Below are 19,732 nucleotides of genomic sequence, written 5' to 3' on the forward strand. Positions count from 1 at the left end.
CCTGCTTGGCTGGCCAACCTAAAGCCTTTCTAATTTGGTGATGAGCTGTAAGATGACCTGCTTGCCCCTTCTCTCTTGGTTGGATGGATAATAGTGATCATAGTACCCCCCCTCCCCCTCCTTGGACCCAGGGAGACCGGGGCACTGGCACCCAGGTGCATTGGGCTGGCAGACATTGTCATCCACACGGGGTAAACTGAGACACAGCCACCAATAATTGATGAAGATGTAGGGCATGGCATTTGACCAGGCCAGTCAGCAGACACGTTCCTGTGGCCCTCCACTGAAGGGTCATAATCCTGCCACCTCCATTAGCTGTAATTGATTTAACCACAGACGCCCATCCTTCCTCCTCTCCCCTCCTCTTCATTCCCTCCATCGACCGTCTGCATTATCTTCCTCCTCCCTCCCATCGCATTAGCTATAGGTAGATGAAGTGGTTCTTTCTCTCCCACTTCTTTTTGGTTTTTCAGCTGTGGTTGATGTAAAATAATAATTCATGACCATGTGTGTGGTCAGAGGCATATTTTCAAGCCCTCATAAAGACAATACGTCACACTGTACTTGAATTCTTCTTCATGCCAAATTCTTCCTTGGTCCCTAACAGTATTTTTGACCGAACACCTGTGATCTTGTATTCTTTATTGTTTCATTTAGGAGTGAGGGGGAATGGCTCAATGTAGCCATCTTCCAGCCTTAATCCATGGCCCCTAAAGAGGTTTAAAACACTCTGGTTTCATCTAATCTTTTCGCTCAGACCCAGCCGAGCTTGAAACCTCCTCTTTTCTATGATAGGAATGGACAAATAAAGGTCTCTCCCAGCACACTCATGAAAGGACACTGTGTGCTCTGTGGATTAGGGGCTTGTGTTTTTTTCTCTTTCTCAATTAGACTGAAAAATATATATTTTTAAAAATAAAGAGTCTCCTGTTTGCTCAGTATTATACCTTGCCAAAGGTTTTGCAGATTCTACTCGTCTATTTTCAAACCTCAGCTGTGCTCTCCAGAAACAGCGTATTCTGTCTTTGAAGGGACTCAGGATCTCTCAATGTTTTTGATGCAAGTCAAATCCAGGTTTCATATTGAACATATTCAGAGAATATTTAGATTGCATTGCTAAATTGTCCGTGGTATCATTAGTAACCATCTTACAAGTTGAGTGGCTTTTATGGGGCTTCTTATTTTCATATGCTATGACTGAATCTGATAGATTTAATAAATGTGAAATTTGTATTATCCTTGGGCTATTCATATAGGCCTACATTCAGATTCAGACGTGTTAGGTTTTGCCATTAATTAATTGTAAACACAGCACACATCTGATATATATAATTCATTATATTCTGTTATGTTATGTTATCATGATAATGTCTCGTTAGCATTGTATTTACTGTAGGCTAATCTTTTGAAATTCAAATTGTTTCATTTACACTACGAGAGAAAAGGGCACTCAGTTGGCGTTGGTCCAGCCAAAAGCTCAATGGTCCAGCCTGTCAGCGCATGAACTGCAAAAAAAAAAAAAAATGCAGGCACTGGTAAGGACGACTGAAAAGAAGGGTCCTTCATGTTCAACCGGCGCTTGTTTTGCATCGCTTCCCCACGCTTTGCTAAGGTACCTTCCTTGAGACCTTACATTATCAATGTGCATGTAATTTGAATCGTTTTTCCTATTGTTAGTATCACTGGTATTTGGACTCACGTTAAAGAGCTAGTGCTGTGTTTTGTTTGCAAATGTTGCTAGCCTGTGGACTTAGCTAGCTAATAAGTACACTGCATTGGAAAGCCTGTGCTAGCCAGGCTAACGTTAGCTGGGATAGAAGCTTCTAGCTAGTAGTTAAATATGAATTTCTTAAACGTTGACAATACATACAATTGTAGTATAACTGCATCTGTATAGGTAAGTCAAGCTAGATTGAGTTGTTTACAGCAAACTCATAGATAGGAATCCCTGCTAGATCCCTGCTTCCGGTTTAACACCAACGTTAGTAAGAGACTAACACCAGCATTAATAACAGACTATCAAGGAAGACTAGTGTCACACAGTTTATGCACACACTTTAAACATGTCATGAGAATGTGTGATACAAGAGTGCAGATGAGAACAGTGATTAAATTGAGAGCCAAAAAAGTTAGTCTAACTAGTTAGTCGATTTTATTGATTTGGTGTGTCTTGGAGAGGGCACATTAGGTGGTTAACAAGAGGAGTACAGCAGTGGTGTAGGCTGGTGATGAATAGCAGTCAATCCTCTTGTCCCGCTATCCTGAAGTGTGCAGGTAAAACCCCAAGAGGAGGGAATTGGTGATAATACAAACAGATAAGACAGAGGTACCCGTTGTCCTAAGTCAGGACGATGCAGCGACAAAGTGTTCCATCAGTGCCTGCCTGCCTGATTGAGGCTTGTATGGTATTAGAGTCCCTTATCTACCATGGCCCCAGTTCAGCAGTCACGCCATTGACGGGAACAATGCCTCCTCTTCCCCCCCCATTGGCGCCGTGAATGACAGTGGGCGTGGGTGCACTTGTGTCTGACTTTACCCTCTATCTAAGCTAGCTGCCGCTGTGCTGCGGTGTCATGTTATTTCAGTCCAGATACCCTCACCAGCAGCCGATCAGTCACACAATAAAAGGGCGTGTGTCCCTTCCACTTCCTATGCTGTTGAATAAACTGGAGTTTTATCATGGACCCGGGTCTCCATTCAGCTCGTTGGTTTCCTCCTCTGGAGAATCTGATAGTATTGGCAGAGATGTGGGGAGGGTCTCGGAAGAACGGCTGACTAATGGTTAAAGAGTCAAGGCAGCCTGGCCCCCAGTGAAGTGGAAATACCCATGGAAAAAAGGGAAATGCAAGATAAGACTTCCGAGGCGCAAATTGAAGATGTTGGAAAAACCGTCCACGTTTACTTTTCGTCAGCCAGCAAGATGAGTAGGCCTAACGAACAGCAAAAGCACTGGCCTATGTCAATCTACTATCCCCTATAGTACAAAAGTTGACCTATTTTATTATGCGAGAAATAAATATTCCAAACAGTACAGCTGTCCCCGACTAAAAAATAATATTGGTTGACCGAGAATCGTCCTGTTCTTTCAACCAATCGATTGGTCGAAATGTTTAAACTTATTTTGCCACATTTTATCCGTAAATTGTATTACTTGTTTCAGACTGAACATTTCTGTTACCGAAATCCCTAATTTGTTTAGGAAAAACATCCTCTATTCCCTCAACCCTTGCTCTCTTTACGTGAAACATGTAAGCATCGCATGCATGTGACCAATAGGGCCTGACCTATAGCCTATCATAATCACATCAATAAATTGGTTATAACAAACTCTGAACACAGTAACACATGAAGGTAAAATAGATGCGGAGGACGTGAAAAATGTACTTGAAACGGGCGAATGTTTACTGGTTGCTCAGGAGGGAAAGGGGAAGTCAGATCTGTGGAAGACATTGAGTTAGTTGTTGAAACTACTGGAGATCCAGATAAAGGAGGGTATATGAGCAAGAGTTGCAAGAGGTATTGTGTGTCATGAAGTTGATGTCAGATTACAATATACATTTTTCCGACCGTTTGGAACAGTGTAAACCACTAAATAAATACATGTACCGGAGTGTTGTTTCTAACGAAAGAAAAAAAGATATCTGAAGCCTTTATTACAGCAAAAAAAGTATTGCATGCGTTTGTGAATTGCCGTTTATTTATTGTTTAGGCTAACTATTCAAAGCTGAAAGCTCCCTTTTTGATATTTATTTAAAAACTAAAATGCTTGATTGCATTTCAAAGCATGAATGTCTTGTGATTGCATGGACGAATGAATGATTGATTGATACACTAGGCCAGGGCTGCCCAATCCTTTTCCTGGAGATCTACTGTTTTCTGTTCAACCCTAATTTAACACACCTGGTTCTACTTATTAGCTGCTCAACAAGACCTTAACTAGCTGAATCAGATATGCTAAATTAGGGTTGGACTGAGAACCTACAGGACAGTAGATCTCCAGGAAGAGGGTTGGGCAGCCCTGCACTACACTATATATTGAAATATAGGCCTAAGTAAGTTACGGTATTAAGACCAAACAGGAAGTGCTCTTAAGGCTACAGTTCAATTGTGGTTTTACAAGGATACTATACTAAGCCTACTAATGATAACGACGTTACTTATTATTATAATGATGATCATCATAATAGTAATTATAACAATAAGGAGATCAAGAAAAAGGAGTGTATAGGAGCGAGAGCCTCTTTCGAACAGTGTAAAGAACACTGAATAAATGATAAGCAATACCAGTCTATTATAACCAAATCAATTGTAAAGCCTTTATTACAGCATAGCACAGATTTAAAAACAGCTGAATCTGTGAAATTGCTTTATCCAACGTTTTGCCGTTGCATGAGGCTTGGTGCTCGCGGAATCAGTAAGCTATTAAACAAACACTCAAACAGGCAACAAAAGCTAAATCTGTCTCATTTCTGTAGATCAATATGGACTATTTATAAAGCCAGGCACATTTTAACAGTTAGGCTATTGATTATAGACCTAATTAAGTTTAGTTTCCTCTCTCCTCAATTTTCTTAGACAATTAGGCTTAGGCAAGGGCTGTTTTCTTGTCTCTGCTGCTGCTGGCGGCTCCTCCTCTGCTTTTCCCGGGGTTCATTTTCATGCCAGCCAGGTAGGCTATACTCCTGTTGTAAAGAGAAGCAATGTGCGTAATATTAGGAAAGCTGGAAAAAACATCGTTGGCCTAGCCTATAGAAAGCTGATGGGATCCTCCTCTTTTTATTAGTGGCCATCACTCTGTTTTCTCCCACAATTACATAGCCTATAGAAATTTTGCGCAACATGAGCTCATGGGCTCTCATGAAGTGTTTGATAGATTTTTCATATACATTTCTATTGATGTCAGAGTGATTTAAAGGGACAATAGTACCCGTTAGCAAGTTTGGTAGGCTGCTAACGACCGTCGGCAGCATCAGAGCTTGGAGAAGCCTAGTAACCGTAGCTAAACGGTCATGAGGAATTTGACTGCGGTCATGACTCGTGACCACCGTTGAGGCGGTAATACAGTCTGGAGATACAGTCACCGTAACAGCCCTAGATGTGGGGAGGGTCTCAGAAAAAAAGTCTGACTAATGGTTAGAATCAATGCAGCCAGGCCCCAGTGAAGTGGAAGTGCCCACGGAGGAACAGCGAGGAAAGGGGGAAATGCAAGATAAGACTGTTCCGATAAAGAACAATGACTAATAGCTGAGGTATGATCTCACTAAAGGAGGCATTTTTCAGTTGCCATGGAACCTACCGTAGTGTGTTTAGCCAAGTAGGTCAAACCTGTAGTAGAAATATATTGTAGTTAATTAAAATGACCTGTAAAAGCAGGCTATTCAGAATGTGTGTGTGTGTGAATGCTCTGCAAGGTGCTTGTCATTTTCATCATGCTTATCAAGGCTGAAATTTGATGATTATAATCAGACCCTTGCCCTGTTCTCTACATAATGGGTTTTGTGAGACTGGGTAGTATATTTTCCCTCACAGCCTCCCTGTGATCTGTATGTCCTGCTCGTATTTATGAATGGCATAATATGACAGGGGCAGCTCAGGTGGGTAGCTAACTATCATGTGAGAGGCAGCTACCAACTCCAAAGAGCCACTGAAGGAATGTGGTCTGGACAGCCGTTATTCCACAACTTTGAAGCCCCCCCCCCCCCCTCTTCATATAAGCAGCAAGCTCTGCGAAGCAGGGGACACAGGTAGTGGCTGCGTTTGATCTGAAGGTCGCCAGCCCCTTGCCGGTGTTGAGCGATACCTGGCTGGAGGAGCTGGCTCTTATTTAATAACATGAAGGGGAAGCGGACTCTCATAATTAGGCCTAATTACCCCGCAGGTGTTGACAGATGGGCCGAGAAGAGACACGCTGCCTTTATCCACAGACTTAGAGTCAGATTACCAGAGCTGTCTTATCTGTTACAGGGCCAGTAGGAGACTCACTCTTCCCCTGGCCTGGCGGCCTGGCTCTTCCCACCGGGACAGGCAGGCAGATCTGGTCCGGAGGAGCTCAGGTATATTAATCAGTCAATGTGATTTATTATTCCCTTCCTCCCTGTCCCACAAATTTAATTAACTGTTCTATAATTTCTTGCGGGTAGGCCATATGACAAATTCCCTGACTGACCCACTGGTTTTATGGTTATCTGTTGGTTCAATCATTTTTAAAATGTCGGGTATTTAGTTTTATTAACTTGGGGGGGGTTAAGACCTGTGGTTTGCCCAACAGTGATGATCCTCCACAATAGCGTGTGGCCGACTAGCCTGGTGTCCTATTTGACTTCTATAGACCTGCTGCTACTACTATCCATTCCTCCACACAAAAGGCGAGCGTGCGAGGCGTGTGTGTCATATATTTTAGAACGCATTGTTTTGAATTATAATGACCCAACCGAAGCCGGGCGGGCAGGTTGTCCGCTTTGACGCCTTTCTCAATCAGAATGTGTCTCTGCTTTTGTGTTTTGTCTGGCACTGTAGTCACACACGGAAATGTTGTCTTTGTTCACTTTTTTTTCCCCAAGCTCATTTCAGTTGAGGTAGCTACGGGTTAAGGCGTTACCGTACATGTTAAATAACATCAACGCATCCACTTAATAGAAACACAACATCGCTATCAGCGAAGGTGATTGGAGATATGGACTATCCTGCTAGCATACAGGCACTGCTCTGCCTGTCCCATCCTTCCCACCCGCCTCGCTCTTTTTGTTCCGCCCACCCGCTTCGGGTGAGTTTTTCGCTTAAGTACAGTATTTGTCTTGATTTTACATCAGTTTTCATACAACATTTGGACTAGAATACCAATTACAGCTTTGTTTGCTTGGTTGCCTCCTCAGGTTAGCGTGAAACAATTGAAGAGCCTCTCTGAATGGGTTTGAGTGACACCCTGTCACTGGACTGTTTATTTGTCTAGTTTCACTGCCTCCCACATGTTTGTATTGGGGTTCTTGGGTGACTTGCTAACAACCAACCACCACAACAGCTCCATTGTTGGGGCAATCACAGGCAGCGGCTCTGGAAATGCTGACGCCACTAAACAGAGGATGAGGACAGTGGGCTGAGGAAGCAGTGGTGTGGTAGATGGGGTTGTTTCTATTTCCACCTTCAACATTCTATTGGGGGGGGTGCAGGCTGGGTGGTGGGCGTGCAACCTACTTCTGGGATATTTCCCCAACTGCAGTAGTTTCCTTGTCAATCATCCAAACACCCCCCCCCCCATGCACAGCCAGTGTGTTTGATTGACATGCAGGCGGTTGGTCAGGGGAGGAATGTTCTGAGGCCCAGGCAGTCAGTGTTTGTACAACGAAAGCACAGTGTGGTTCCAAACTAGTTGAGCCTCAGCCCAGCTCCAAGAGCTGTAAGCCTGCAGTAGTACAATAAGGGAAAGGTACCTTAATCCACCTGTTATCGGGGTGAGCCTCCCTGTCACATACAGAAACGGCCACAGAAACAGCACGACAACAGCTATGGAATGTAGCCTGGCCTTCCCACCCATCCTTTCACAACCTCAGGCTTAACTAATATATCTTCACAAACTTCTACGGTTGCCGTTTTGTTCAATTTCTTCATACCCCAATGTAGGTTACTACACTGAGTGTACAAAACATTAGGAACACCTTCCTAATGTTGCACCCCTTCCTTTTTGCCTTCAGAAGAGCCTCAATTCGTCGGCATGTGTCGAAAGCGTTTCGCAGGGATGCTGGCCCGTGTTGACTGCAATGCGTCACACAGTTGTCAAGTTGGCTGGATGTCACGCCTGTATTTGGGGAGTTTCTCCCGTTCTTCTCTGCAGATCCTCTCAAGCTCTGTCAGGTTGGATGCGGTGCGTTGCTGCACAGCTATTTTCGGGTTCGGTCTCTGGCTGTGGCACTCAGGACAAGTCTCTGAATGTCCTTGAAACCACTCCTACGTTGTCTTGGCTGTGTGCTTAGGGTCATTGTCCTGTTGGAAACTGAACCTTCGGCCCAGTCTAAGGTCCTGAGCGCTCTGGAGCAGGTTTTCATCAAGAATCTCTCTGTACTTTGCCCAATTCATCTTTCCATTGACTAGTCTCCCAGTCCCTGCCAACATCCCCACAGCATGATGCTGCCACCACCATGCTTCACCGTAGGGATGGTGCCAGGTTTCCTCCAGACGTAAGGCTTGGCATTCAGGTCAAAGAGTTCAATCTTTGTTCCGTCAATCCAGAGAATCTTGTTTCTCATGGTCTGAGAGTCCTTTAGGTGCCCTTTGGCAAACTCCAAGTGGGCTGTCGTGCCTTTTACTGAGGAGTGGCTACTGTCTGGCCAATCTACCATAAAGGTCTGATTGATGGAGCGCTGCAGAGATGGTTGTCCTTCTGGAAGGTTCTTCCATCTCCATAGAGGAACTCTGGAGCTCTGTCACCTCCCTGAGCAAGGCCCTTCTCCCCCGATTGCTCAGATTGACTGGTCGGCCAGCTCTAGGAAGAGTCTTGGTGGTTCCAAACTTTTTCCATTTAGGAATGATGGAGACCACTGTGTTCTTGGGACCTCCAATGCTGCAGACTTTTTGGGGTACCCTTCCACAGATGTGTGCCTTGACACAATCCTGTCTCGGAGCTCTACAGACAATTTCTTCGACCTCGTGGCTTGGTTATTGCTCTGACATGCATTGTCAACTGTGAGACCTATATAGACAGGTGTGTGCCTTTCCAAATCATGTCCAATCAATTGAATTTACCACAGGTGGACACCAATCAAGTTGTAGAAACATCTCAAGAATGATCAATGGAAACGGGATGCACCTGAGCTCAATTTCGAGTCTCATAGCAAAGGGTCGGAATACTTATGTAAATAAGGTATTTCTGTCTTCGCTTTGTCATTGTGGGGTATTGTGTGTAGATTGATTAGGGGAAAAAATATTTAATATATTTCACAATAAGGCTGTAACGTAACAAAATATGGAGAAAGAGAATGGGTCTGAACTTTTCGAATGCACAATCCATGTCTCAATTGCCTCAAGGCTAGAAAATCCTTATTTAACCTGTCTCTTCCCTTTCATCTACATTGATTTTGAAGTGGATTTAACAAGTGACATCAATAAGGGCTCATATCTTTCACCTGGTCAGTCTATGCAATGGAAAGAGCAGGTGTTCCTAATGTTTTGTACAGTCAGTGTTAGGTCGCTTGTGGTAAACCTATAATATGCATACGATGTAGGCCTATGTCTCTGGTTTCTGGTTAGACTAGTCATTTATGATGATGCAGTGACCGATTCCAGAAGCTTTCGGGGATCCTCTTTCTCTCTGCTTGAGCGGTCAGACCCTGGGTGATAGTGTGATAGTGGTGGCTGGCTGGCTGAAGTGGTAATGGGATAGTGGTGTGGGACTGCGGATGACTGTGGTCTTTGTGAAGGTTCGAGTTAGACGGTGGTGCAGGTGCCCTCTTCTTAATTAGGGAGGCTGTCCAGAGGTCTGTCTCTCTCAGCTTCACAGATTAACATGGACAATTGAACCAATAACCTTCTGAAATGAGCTTCTCCAAAATACCTGCGGCTCCAGTTTCAGCGTGTGCCGATGTGGAGGGCAAGGGTTAGCCTATAGGAGTAGGGGTGGGGTGTGATTATAAACTAAGATTGCCGATAAAGGAGTAATACAAAAGTCTTGAAACAAAATCGTCCTATTCTCACGTTTCCTACGGAGCAATTTCAGTGCCAACAGAGATTGTATTTTAATTCCATAATTTTTTACTTTGTATTAAGATAATGAACTTGAATTTGTTTTTCAGTGGTAGTGGAATTGAATCATTGAATTCATAAATTTAATTTATAGTTCACGATTTGAAACTGAATTGAATGAATTGCATTCAGCTTTAAATTTCCATTTCAATTTATATATTCAGTATTTATATATTCAGTTTCAATATATATGGTATATATTGCATTCATTGTCCGTGTATCAAGTTTACAACCAATAATTTAAGTTTGTCAACGTTTCATATATTCAACTTCTCAGGTGCATTCAGATTCAGTTCTCTAAATTCAGATTCAAAACCAGAGATAAAATCCAGGTATTTTGCCAGCCAACAAAGATACAGAATCAAACGCTCTCTGTTGTCAACAGTAGCCTCTGGCTTCAGAAACCGCCAATGTGACATGTTGAATTTATTTCCTTCCTATGAATTTGTCTCTAGCGATTGAACCGTTGTCTATAAGCTATTATGACCCCATTCCTGAAAGTGAAGACTCCCCTCTATGATGATCACAGGGACTAGCCTTTCCACTCCTTGTTTAATGTGTGACTGACTGGTTTCAAACCAGGTCTCCCGCATTTTACAAGACTGTGTTAGCCCACTTAGCTTAAGCCCATGGAGAGGAGTTCAGGATGCTGACACAAGTCTTCAAGTCTCCAGCAAGGTTAGGCCTTCTCATCGAAACAGCATGGTTCATCAAACCACCGCAGTTAGATTTCACCCCCCTTTGACCTCACACTGAGGTCACAGCACCAATATAACTGACTGGGTTTGAAATCGGGCCTACTGCACAACACTTTCCGGAGGATCTGTGCACCCCATTTAATGAGAGTGCAACAGATCCATGCATGTGATCAGCAACCTTGCCTGAGACCTGAAGACGTGTTAGTTTGACTGATGCGGTTCTAACCATAGATATAAAGCAGTTCTGTCTCAATGGTTCTAACCCAGGTTTCCTGTTCGCCAGACAATGCAATTTTGCAGGTCTCAGACAAGTTGCTCATCACGCAAGCGTGGTCACTGAACCACCTGTCTTACACATCACCCCCCCCCCTTTGACGACCTCCTTGAATAGACGAATCCTAGTCATAGGACCAATCCTTAGGCTTTAGCTCAGCAGGCTAACACAGTCTTAATCTAGTCAGTCACACCCTTATAATAACTACCCTTGCTGGAGACTTGAAACTAACACATGTCAAACGAATACGTCTTCAGGTTGCTCATCACATAAGCATGGATCACCAAACCATGCTCTTTTAAGGCGTAACCTTGCTCTATCTTGAAGACTTGTATTAGTGTAGCATGTGGAGATCTGTGAAAGTCACTCCTCGGCCTGAAGTGTTGCCCATTACGCAATTGAAGAAGGCCTTTTTAATAGCACGATGGGTTGGAATGCTTCAGGAGGGCGGCCAAGTGTCTTTCCGGGGCAGAAGTCTTGAGTTCGAGTCTCCGTATGAGCTGAATCAGGGGGAAGCGGTACTCGCTAAGCAGGCGGAAGCGTGACGTCCCTTACAATGGTGCCACTGGACTCGGATCTACAGTTGTGCTGAGCTCAACCACGGGGGTCACCGTGGAGTGAGTTTGGGGGGTGAATGTAGCAGATGGAGTTCTGTGAAACTCACTCATCAGCCTGAAGTGTCACCCCTTGTGCAATTTGAAGAAGGCCTTTTCAATAGTGTGTTGGGTTGGAACGCCTCGGGAGGGTGGTCACGTGTGTTTGTGAGGCAGATGTCCTGAGTTCGAGTCTCGGGATGAGTGGAAGCGGTAGGCTACTTGTTAAGAAAGCAGCTTGTTGTCCTTTACGTGAACCTCCTGAACGTTACAGGGTTATTGAACTACATTTTTATAGTGGCCAAATTAAGTTTAATACAAAAGTTTTTTATACACGCCATTCTAACGTCTCCTGCACGGCCTGTGATTATCATAAAGGTGAACAGAAGACACGTTCATGTTCAAGAGAGTCTTCGCTTTCAGGAATGGGGTCATAATAGCTTATAGGCAAAACGGTTCAAACGCCAGAGACAAATTCATAGGAAGAAAATCTATTCAAAATTTCACATTGGCTTCAGAACCGCCAGCAGCTACTGTTTACCATACAGCGTTTGATTCTGTTGAATTTGTTCTCTACCTTTCCTGGCTGGAAAAGTACCAGGATGGTGTTTCTGGTTTTGAATCAGAATTGAATTGAATATATGAAACTTTGATCAACTTGAAATTATAAACTCAGGGAAAAAGAAATGTCCCTTTTTCAGAACGATGTCTTTCAAAGATAATTAGTAAAAATCCAAATAACTTCACAGATCTTCATTGTAAAGGGTTTAAACACTGTTTCCCATGCTTGTTCAATGAACCATAAACAATTAATGAACATGCACCTGTGGAACGGTCGTTAAGACACTAACAGCTTACAGACGGTAGGCAATTAAGGTCACAGTTCTGAAAACTTAGGACACTAAAGAGGCCTTTCTACTGACTTTGAAAAACACCAAAAGAAAGATGCCCAGGGTCCCTGCTCATCTGTGTGAACGTGCTAGGCCTAAGAGAGCGCTACAGGGAGACAGGATGGACAGCTGATCGTCCTCGCAGTGGCAGATCACGTGTAACAACACCTGCACAGGATAGGTACATCCAAACATCACACCTGCGGGACAGGTACAGGATGGCAGCAACAACTGCCCGAGTTACACCAGGAACGCACAATCCCTCCATCAGTGCTCAGACTGTCCGCAATGGGCTGAGAGAGGCTGGACTGAGGGCTTGTAGGCCTGTTGTAAGGCAGGTCCTCACCAGACATCACCGGCAACAACCCACTGTCGCTGGACCAGACAGGACTGGCAAAAAGTGCTTTTCACTGACGAGTCGCGGTTTTGTCTCACCAGGGGTGATGGTCAAATTTGCGTTTATCGTCGAAGGAATGAGCGTTACACCGAGGCCTGTACTCTGGCACGGAATCGATTTGGAGGCAGAGGGTCCGTCATGATCTGGGGCGATGTGTCACAGCATCATCGGACTGAGCTTGTTGTCATTGCAGGCAATCTCAACGCTGTGCGTTACAGGGAAGACATTCTCCTCCCTCATGTGGTACCCTTCCTGCAGGCTCATCCTGACATAACCCTCCAGCATGACAATTCCACCAGCCATACTGCTCGTTCTGTGCGTGCTTTCCTGCAAGACAGGAATGTCAGTGTTGTGCCATGGCCAACGAAGAGCCCGGATCTCAATCCCATTTAGCACGTCTGGGACCTGTTGGATCGGAGGGTGAGGGCTAGGGCCATTCCCCCCAGATATGTCCGGGAACTTGCAGGTCCCTTGGTGGAAAAGTGGGGTAACATCTCACAGCAAGAACTGACAAATCTGGTGCAGTCCATGAGGAGGCAATGCACTGCAGCTGGTGGCCACACCAGATACTGACTGTTACTTTTGATTTTGACCCCCCCTTTGTTCAGGGACACATTCCATTTATGTTAGTCACATGTCTGTGGGACTTGTTCAGTTTATGTCTCAGTTGTTGAATCTGGTTATGTTCATACAAATATTTACACATGTTAAGTTTGCTGAAAATAAATGCAGTTGACAGTGAGAGGACTTTTCTTTTTTTGCTGAGTTTAGTTTGTAAACTTGATACACAGACAATGAATGCAATATCTACCATATTTAAACTGAATATATTCATGTTGAACTTTGAATAGTCAGTTAAATAGAATTTTAAAACTGAATGCAATGTTAATTCAATTCAGTTTCTAATCATGAACTACAAGTTCAATTTATGAGTTCTATGATTCACTTTGTGCATGACAAATTCAAAAAGATTTAAATTCAAAATCCTAATACAATTCAAAATTGTGGAATTCAAATGCAATTTCTGTTCTCACTAAAATCGATCCATAGTTTCTCAATTGTTATTGTGTCTCGTTGTCAAATCGGCGTGACTTGACATTGAAACATAATTTCCTCTTTACATTTTAGTGGTCGGGGCGGATTTCCCGAGCAGCCCTACCTACACAAACATAAACGCCTGTGTGCTGCTGCTGGCTTTTGAGAAGCGTATGCCGATCGAAACTCGAGTGAAAACCCTGACTCTCTCTGTGTTTGCAGTAATTAAGCTGTCAAGTGGTGTGATTTAGGACGTATTGAGTAAGATCAGTTCTTATGTAGGCCTAGAAGGACGAGGAATAAGTATCTCATCCACTTCTTCACCTAATTCCCGCAGGCCTTATTTGTGTAGTGAATAGATAGACTGTCTGTTAGACATTCTCAAATTATTACCATAATGGAAGATGGCTGAGGATTTGAGGGATGAATGAAATATAGTCCTTTGACATGGTCCCAAAAATATTTTTATAGCAACAAATTAAGATGGATATTAAGGCTTGTTTTTTGCACATTATTATTATTATTATCCCTCTAACTTGCACAAATTCTTTCTACAAGAGTCAATCTAATCAGCTCTGTCTGGAGAGTAGTCTTCATTAATCCCCTTTTTGTTAATGGCAAGGTCTTTCTCAATCACAGCTGACACCGTTGACATCAGCCCAGGCTTGTTAATGGCAAGGTCTTTCTCAATCACAGCTGACACCGTTGACATCAGCCCAGGCTTGTTAATGGCAAGGTCTTTCTCAATCACAGCTGACACTGTTGACCTCAGCCCAGGCTTGCACGTTAGCCAAACTCCATCTCACTATCGATTTGGATCTGCACTGATTGGAATAATTCACCTAAATGAAGTTAAAATTACACCCTCATTCCTTTCACTTATTATCAACCCCCTCAATTCCATTGTAATCAGAACAGGATTTACCCAACTCACTTCAAACAGTCTCCAATGTTTGGTTGACCTCTCTCCTTTTTAACACCGTTCCGTTGTGACTGTGGGATCTTACTTGTGTTCCAGTGGATGAGATGACTGGTGGTGACCTCCAGAGCTTCGAGAGTGACCCAGTGATGGCTCGTCCTGCCCCTGCTCCTCTGTACACCCTGAGGGGGGCTGGATCCCCCCTTAATGCCTTGCACTTCGGCTGCTGTGAAGGGGACCCTCCCCTGCTCTTTTCTGGGTAAGGGATCACGCCCCGTCTCCATAGAACAGCAGAGCTGCATTAGTAGCCAGACACGCAGCATTTGTCTTTTTGAAAACATGTCCTTGTGAATGGTCGGGTATATGATTGTTGTTTTTGAAAACGTCTCATACGTAACAACGTGATTTAGTTACATGCAGATGAATCTTTATGACGTAAGAATGATGAGGACTTGAATGTTGTGTTGTGTAGCTCAGGCCAGGGGTCAGTCCATGTGTGGAACCTGACCACCAGGAGAGCTGAGAAGGTTCTAGAAGGTCATTCTGGAGCCTCTGTCACCTGGCTCAACACGCTCCACTCCAGAGACACTCTCATCAGGTAATGACGAACTACCTTACTGACAATACCAGGCCTCAACTGCTCATCAGTTTTTACTCACAATGCGCATTGTTTAGCTGTATGAAATTAGCCAGGTTCAATGTTAGCATGACACAAGCTGAATTAAATGTAAAAGGATTTGAAAATAAAAAAAAGCTTGGTATACTCTGTGCTTGCTCTGTTGACTTTGCAGAGAGATTTGCTTGTTTTTTTTGGAGAAATCTTCGACAGAACTGGAATTTCAAATTAATATGAAAAGCGTATACTAAAATATGAAAATACTACTTGTCAAAATTGATATCCATCTTACCTCTTGTTTTATGTCCTGCGGATTCGAAAAGCTGACGAGTGAGCCTGTCAGGTAGCCTTAATCCTTGCACAGATTCCAGCCTGGTTTACAAGGTGCAATTGTCCAGATTTCTTACTGTTTTTTTTCTGTGCTCCATTGATTTAGTCACCCTAATTCTGGACAACCTACTAGGGTAAAAACTCCAATAACCTTTTGAACGGATTATGATAGAGACATGAGGTTGGACCATTGGTTTTCTTAGAGGATTATCCACACAATGAACATATTATTTTACCCATTGGTCAAAAGATCAGCATTTGATTGGACACCCTATAACGGGGATCATCAACTAGATTCAGCCATGGGCCGATTTAAAAAAACAAAAAACAAAAAACATCTTGAGCAGATTGTCGGGGGGCCGAAGCATAATTACTAATAATTTGTAGACTGCGGGTGCCATGTATTTTTATTTTTATTTTTTAAATAAATTTGTATCCCCTTTTCTCCCCAATTTTCGTGGTATCCAATTGCTAGTAATTACTATCTTGTCTCATCGCTACAACTTCCGTACAGGCTCGGGAGAGACGAAGGTCGAACGCCACGCGTCCTCCGAAGCACAACCCAACCAAGCCGCACTGCTTCTTAACACAGCGCGCCTCCAATCCGGAAGCCAGCCGCACCAATGTGTCGGAGGAAACACCGTGCACCTGGTCCCCTTGGTTAGCGCGCACTGCGCCCGGCCCGCCACAGGAGTCGCTGGAGCGCGATGAGACAAGGATATCCCTACCGGCCAAACCCTCCCTAACCCGGACGACGCTAGCCCAATTGTGCTTCGCCCCACGGACCTCCCGGTCGCGGCCGGCTGCGACAGAGCCTGGGCGGGAAACCCAGAGACTCTGGTGGCGCAGCTAGCACTGCGATGCAGTGCCCTAGACCACTGCGCCGCCCGGGTGCCATGTTAACTGCAGTCTTTTCTGTTATATGTTAGTGTGTGATTATGATCTGTGTACGGTCGGTCAGTCAGGGGCGCGACATGCGTGTGTGCTTGTGGGACCTGGCAGAGGGGCGCGGTGATGTCACGGACACCCTGTGGACCGGCAGTGTGGGGTTCTGTCGCTGTTCCCTGCTAGAGACTGGCCCTGGGAGATGGCTACTGGCCCACGCTGGAGAAGCCATGGAGGAGGTGAGAGAGGGAGGGGCTGAGGGATGCTGAGAGGGGGGGGGGGGGGGGGGGGGGCTGAGAGAGATTTGTGTTTGTGGAAGGGCTTTAAGCCTCTCTTATAGAAACTTGTGAGCAAGCGTAGGTTTAGTGTGCATCAGCCAATGATAGACAAATGATTGCACATTTCACCTCCCCCTCCCCCCACTTTCATGTGAGTTTTTCTTAGTGTGTGCGACAGGCAGCTTTCCAGGCACCGTTATTGCCTTCAGATTCATGTTACTCACCCTCTTCTGATGAAGCCTCATATGAAAGAGACAAATGTGCCGCCGCTAACTCCAGCCTATAGAGACAGGCAGGGCGAGGCCACGGGGCGCCTGCAAGACCAGCACCCTCAATAATGCCATTGTGACGGCACTCATGCGTACACACACACACACACACACACACACACACACACACACACACACACACAAACCCTCTGCCTTATCACTCTGTCCCGCTCTCCTGTCTCACCCCTGGCTGCCCCACAGTCATCCATGCCTTTCCCACAGTCATCCATGCCTTTCCCAGGGGATCCTAATCATAGGTCTAGACCCATGCCTCCACACACACACACACACTCAGCTACAAAGCATGGCACGCTGGTGTAGATCTGAGCCAGAGGCGGAGGGAGGGAAGGAGTTGCACCATCAATTTGGGAGGCAGGCAGGTTTAATGTTTCCCCCTCGCTACCTCGTTGCCATCGGATTGCTTCCATTGCAAAAGCATTAATTAAAAGAGTGGGTGTTTTATTTATGGATATCAGTATGTGCACCTGAGGCACAGCAAGTGAAGCAGCTACTTAAAGCCCTCTTTGTCTGGCTGGCAAGTTTGGGGTAAACATGAGGCACCCCGATTAAAATACAGATCACTCCCTTAAACGGGATGTGAAATCCGATTGGTCCGCGTAACGTGATGTGTGAATCGGATTGGTCTGTTGAACAGGATGTTTAATCTGAGCCTTAATGAGGATGTATCTCTCTCTGTTTCTGTGTCAGTCAGAGAGACTGAGTAGTGTAGCCATAGGGGCTGCCTCCCTCTCATTAGATTGTATCTAGGTACAGAGACGGAGTAGCTGTAGGGTCTCTCTCTCTCATGGGCTTTCATTAGACTGTGTATTTTATCAGTCAGTACCAGAGTGTCTAGGTCAGGAAGTCAGGTCTTATTGGGATGTATTATAGACTAGCTCCGCTCGCCCCGAGTCTAATAATAATAAGACGGCCATAAAGTGTAAAGCTGTTATGTCCCGTTGCGTTTCCTGTTGCTACGCTGAAATGAGGGATTCGAGTTTGAACTTGATTCATGAAAATAAATAAATGAAATGACTGGCACCCGGCCTAAAGTTTGCCTCGTCTCTGTTGTTCATGTTTTGTATTTATTATAGATCCCCATTAGCTTCTATTCCTGGGATCCAAACACATTAAGGCACTTACATCACACACAAAACAAAATATTAAACAGTACATCATGTAACATTATTACACCACTACATATCTGCTTGTTTGATCGTCTCTTGCCTGGGTGGGATAGTCAATGACTTAGTTTGAATGTAATAACCATGTAAAAATGTAGAAATCCACTTCTTATTCTGCCTGAGTGTTTGACTGTTCCTCATCCTACAGGTGAAGATCATTGAGCTGCCCAGCAAGAGCCCAGTTTGCGCCCTGATACCACAAGCCAAGCTGGGGATGGTCATGTGCATCAAGCTATGGCAGGTAAGGACTATCCAGTACACTGTCTTGTTTTCCCAGAAGTCTAGGGCTGCGTCCCAAATGGCACCCTATCACCCATATAGTGCACTAGTTTTGACCAGAGCCCCTATGTACTATAAAGGGAATAGGAGACCTTTTGGGACACAGTCTAGCCACCTGCAGCTACAGTGCAGAATCACACTGCACTATAGAGTTCAGTCAGTTCACTTTTCAACCATAAAAGGGAGAAAAAAAATATGTATTTTCCCTTCCTCTCTTCCTTAATGTTTCTATTTTTACTGGTTGTAAACGGATTGGCTGAGAGCCTTCGACAAGACGCATACATAAAAGATACGTCAACAAATATGAGACTACTCTTGGCTTGGTGATTTATAGCTAGAACTTGTCCCGGGCCATTTTTTCCAGTGCCTTTCTCGATTGACGACGAGCGAGTCGAGTCCCAACACTGTAATTACAGTGTGTGCAAGGGCTGAGGTTCAACAGCCATATATCAGCCACTCAACCAGCCCTCTAACCACCAGCCAGCTGCACATTGCATCTAAAGATTCTTCACCGCCCTCTGTTTTGTAAATACTGTCGAGTTTTATCCCCCCCCCCATGAAAGAGACCTGTAATTATTTTCACGGTTAATTAATATTTCTTGCTTTGCAGTATTTCTGATTTTCTGCTTATGCAAGACGTTTAATGATTTGCGGCCGGTTGGTTTGATGACACAACAGGGGCGGTTTGGGTCTGCGTTCGTTGGGAGTTTAGTGGCAACAGGAAGCAGAGCAGGCGATGCCGTGTGTGTACTAGAGGTCGTCCAATTATGATTTTTCAACGCCGATACCGATTATTGGAGGACCAAAAAAAGCCGATACCGATTAATCGGACGATTTAAAAAATATATATGTATATATATTTAAAAAATAAAATATTTATTTATTTGTAATAATGACAATTACAACAATACTGAATGAACACTTATTTTAACTTAATATAATACATCAATAAAATCAATTTAGCCTCAAATAAATAATGAAACATGTTCAATTTGGTTTAAATAATGCAAAAAAAAGTGTTGGAGAAGAAAGTAGAAGTGCAATATGTGCCATGTAAGAAAGCTAACGTTTAAGTTCCTTGCTCAGAACATGAGAACATATGAGAGCTGGTGGTTACTTTTAACATGAGTCTTCAATATTCCCAGGTAAGAAGTTTTAGGTTGTAGTTATTATAGGAATTATAGGACTATTTCTCTCTGTACGATTTGTATTTCATATACCTTTGACTATTGAATGTTCTTATAGGCACTTTAGTATTGCCAGTGTAACAGTATAGCTTCCGTCCCTCTCCTCGCCCCTACCTGGGCTCGAACCAGGAACACATCGACAACAGCCACCCAGCGTTACCCATGC

At 44.2% G+C, this 19,732-nt stretch overlaps 1 protein-coding gene across 2 annotated transcripts in view; it reads left to right on the forward strand.

The window, feature by feature from the left end:
• Positions 1-1,535: 1,535 nt before the first annotated feature.
• The window catches only part of LOC129853470 (guanine nucleotide-binding protein subunit beta-like protein 1), a 29,534-nt gene continuing 11,337 nt past the window's right edge, over positions 1,536-19,732 (forward strand). Inside the window, exons 1-6 of one of the 2 annotated variants that reach the window (XM_055919555.1) lie at positions 1,546-1,612; positions 5,965-6,053; positions 14,638-14,797; positions 15,011-15,136; positions 16,446-16,608; positions 18,249-18,341. In XM_055919555.1, the coding sequence (XP_055775530.1) occupies positions 14,646-14,797; positions 15,011-15,136; positions 16,446-16,608; positions 18,249-18,341 (534 nt within the window). In that variant the 5' untranslated portion in view covers positions 1,546-1,612; positions 5,965-6,053; positions 14,638-14,645. Of the gene's footprint in view, positions 1,613-5,964; positions 6,054-14,637; positions 14,798-15,010; positions 15,137-16,445; positions 16,609-18,248; positions 18,342-19,732 lie in introns of both variants that reach the window. The other variant, XM_055919556.1, reaches the window with a different exon arrangement.

This window comes from Salvelinus fontinalis, chromosome 4, assembly GCF_029448725.1.
Source record: "Salvelinus fontinalis isolate EN_2023a chromosome 4, ASM2944872v1, whole genome shotgun sequence".
Classification (NCBI taxonomy): Eukaryota; Metazoa; Chordata; class Actinopteri; order Salmoniformes; family Salmonidae; genus Salvelinus; species Salvelinus fontinalis.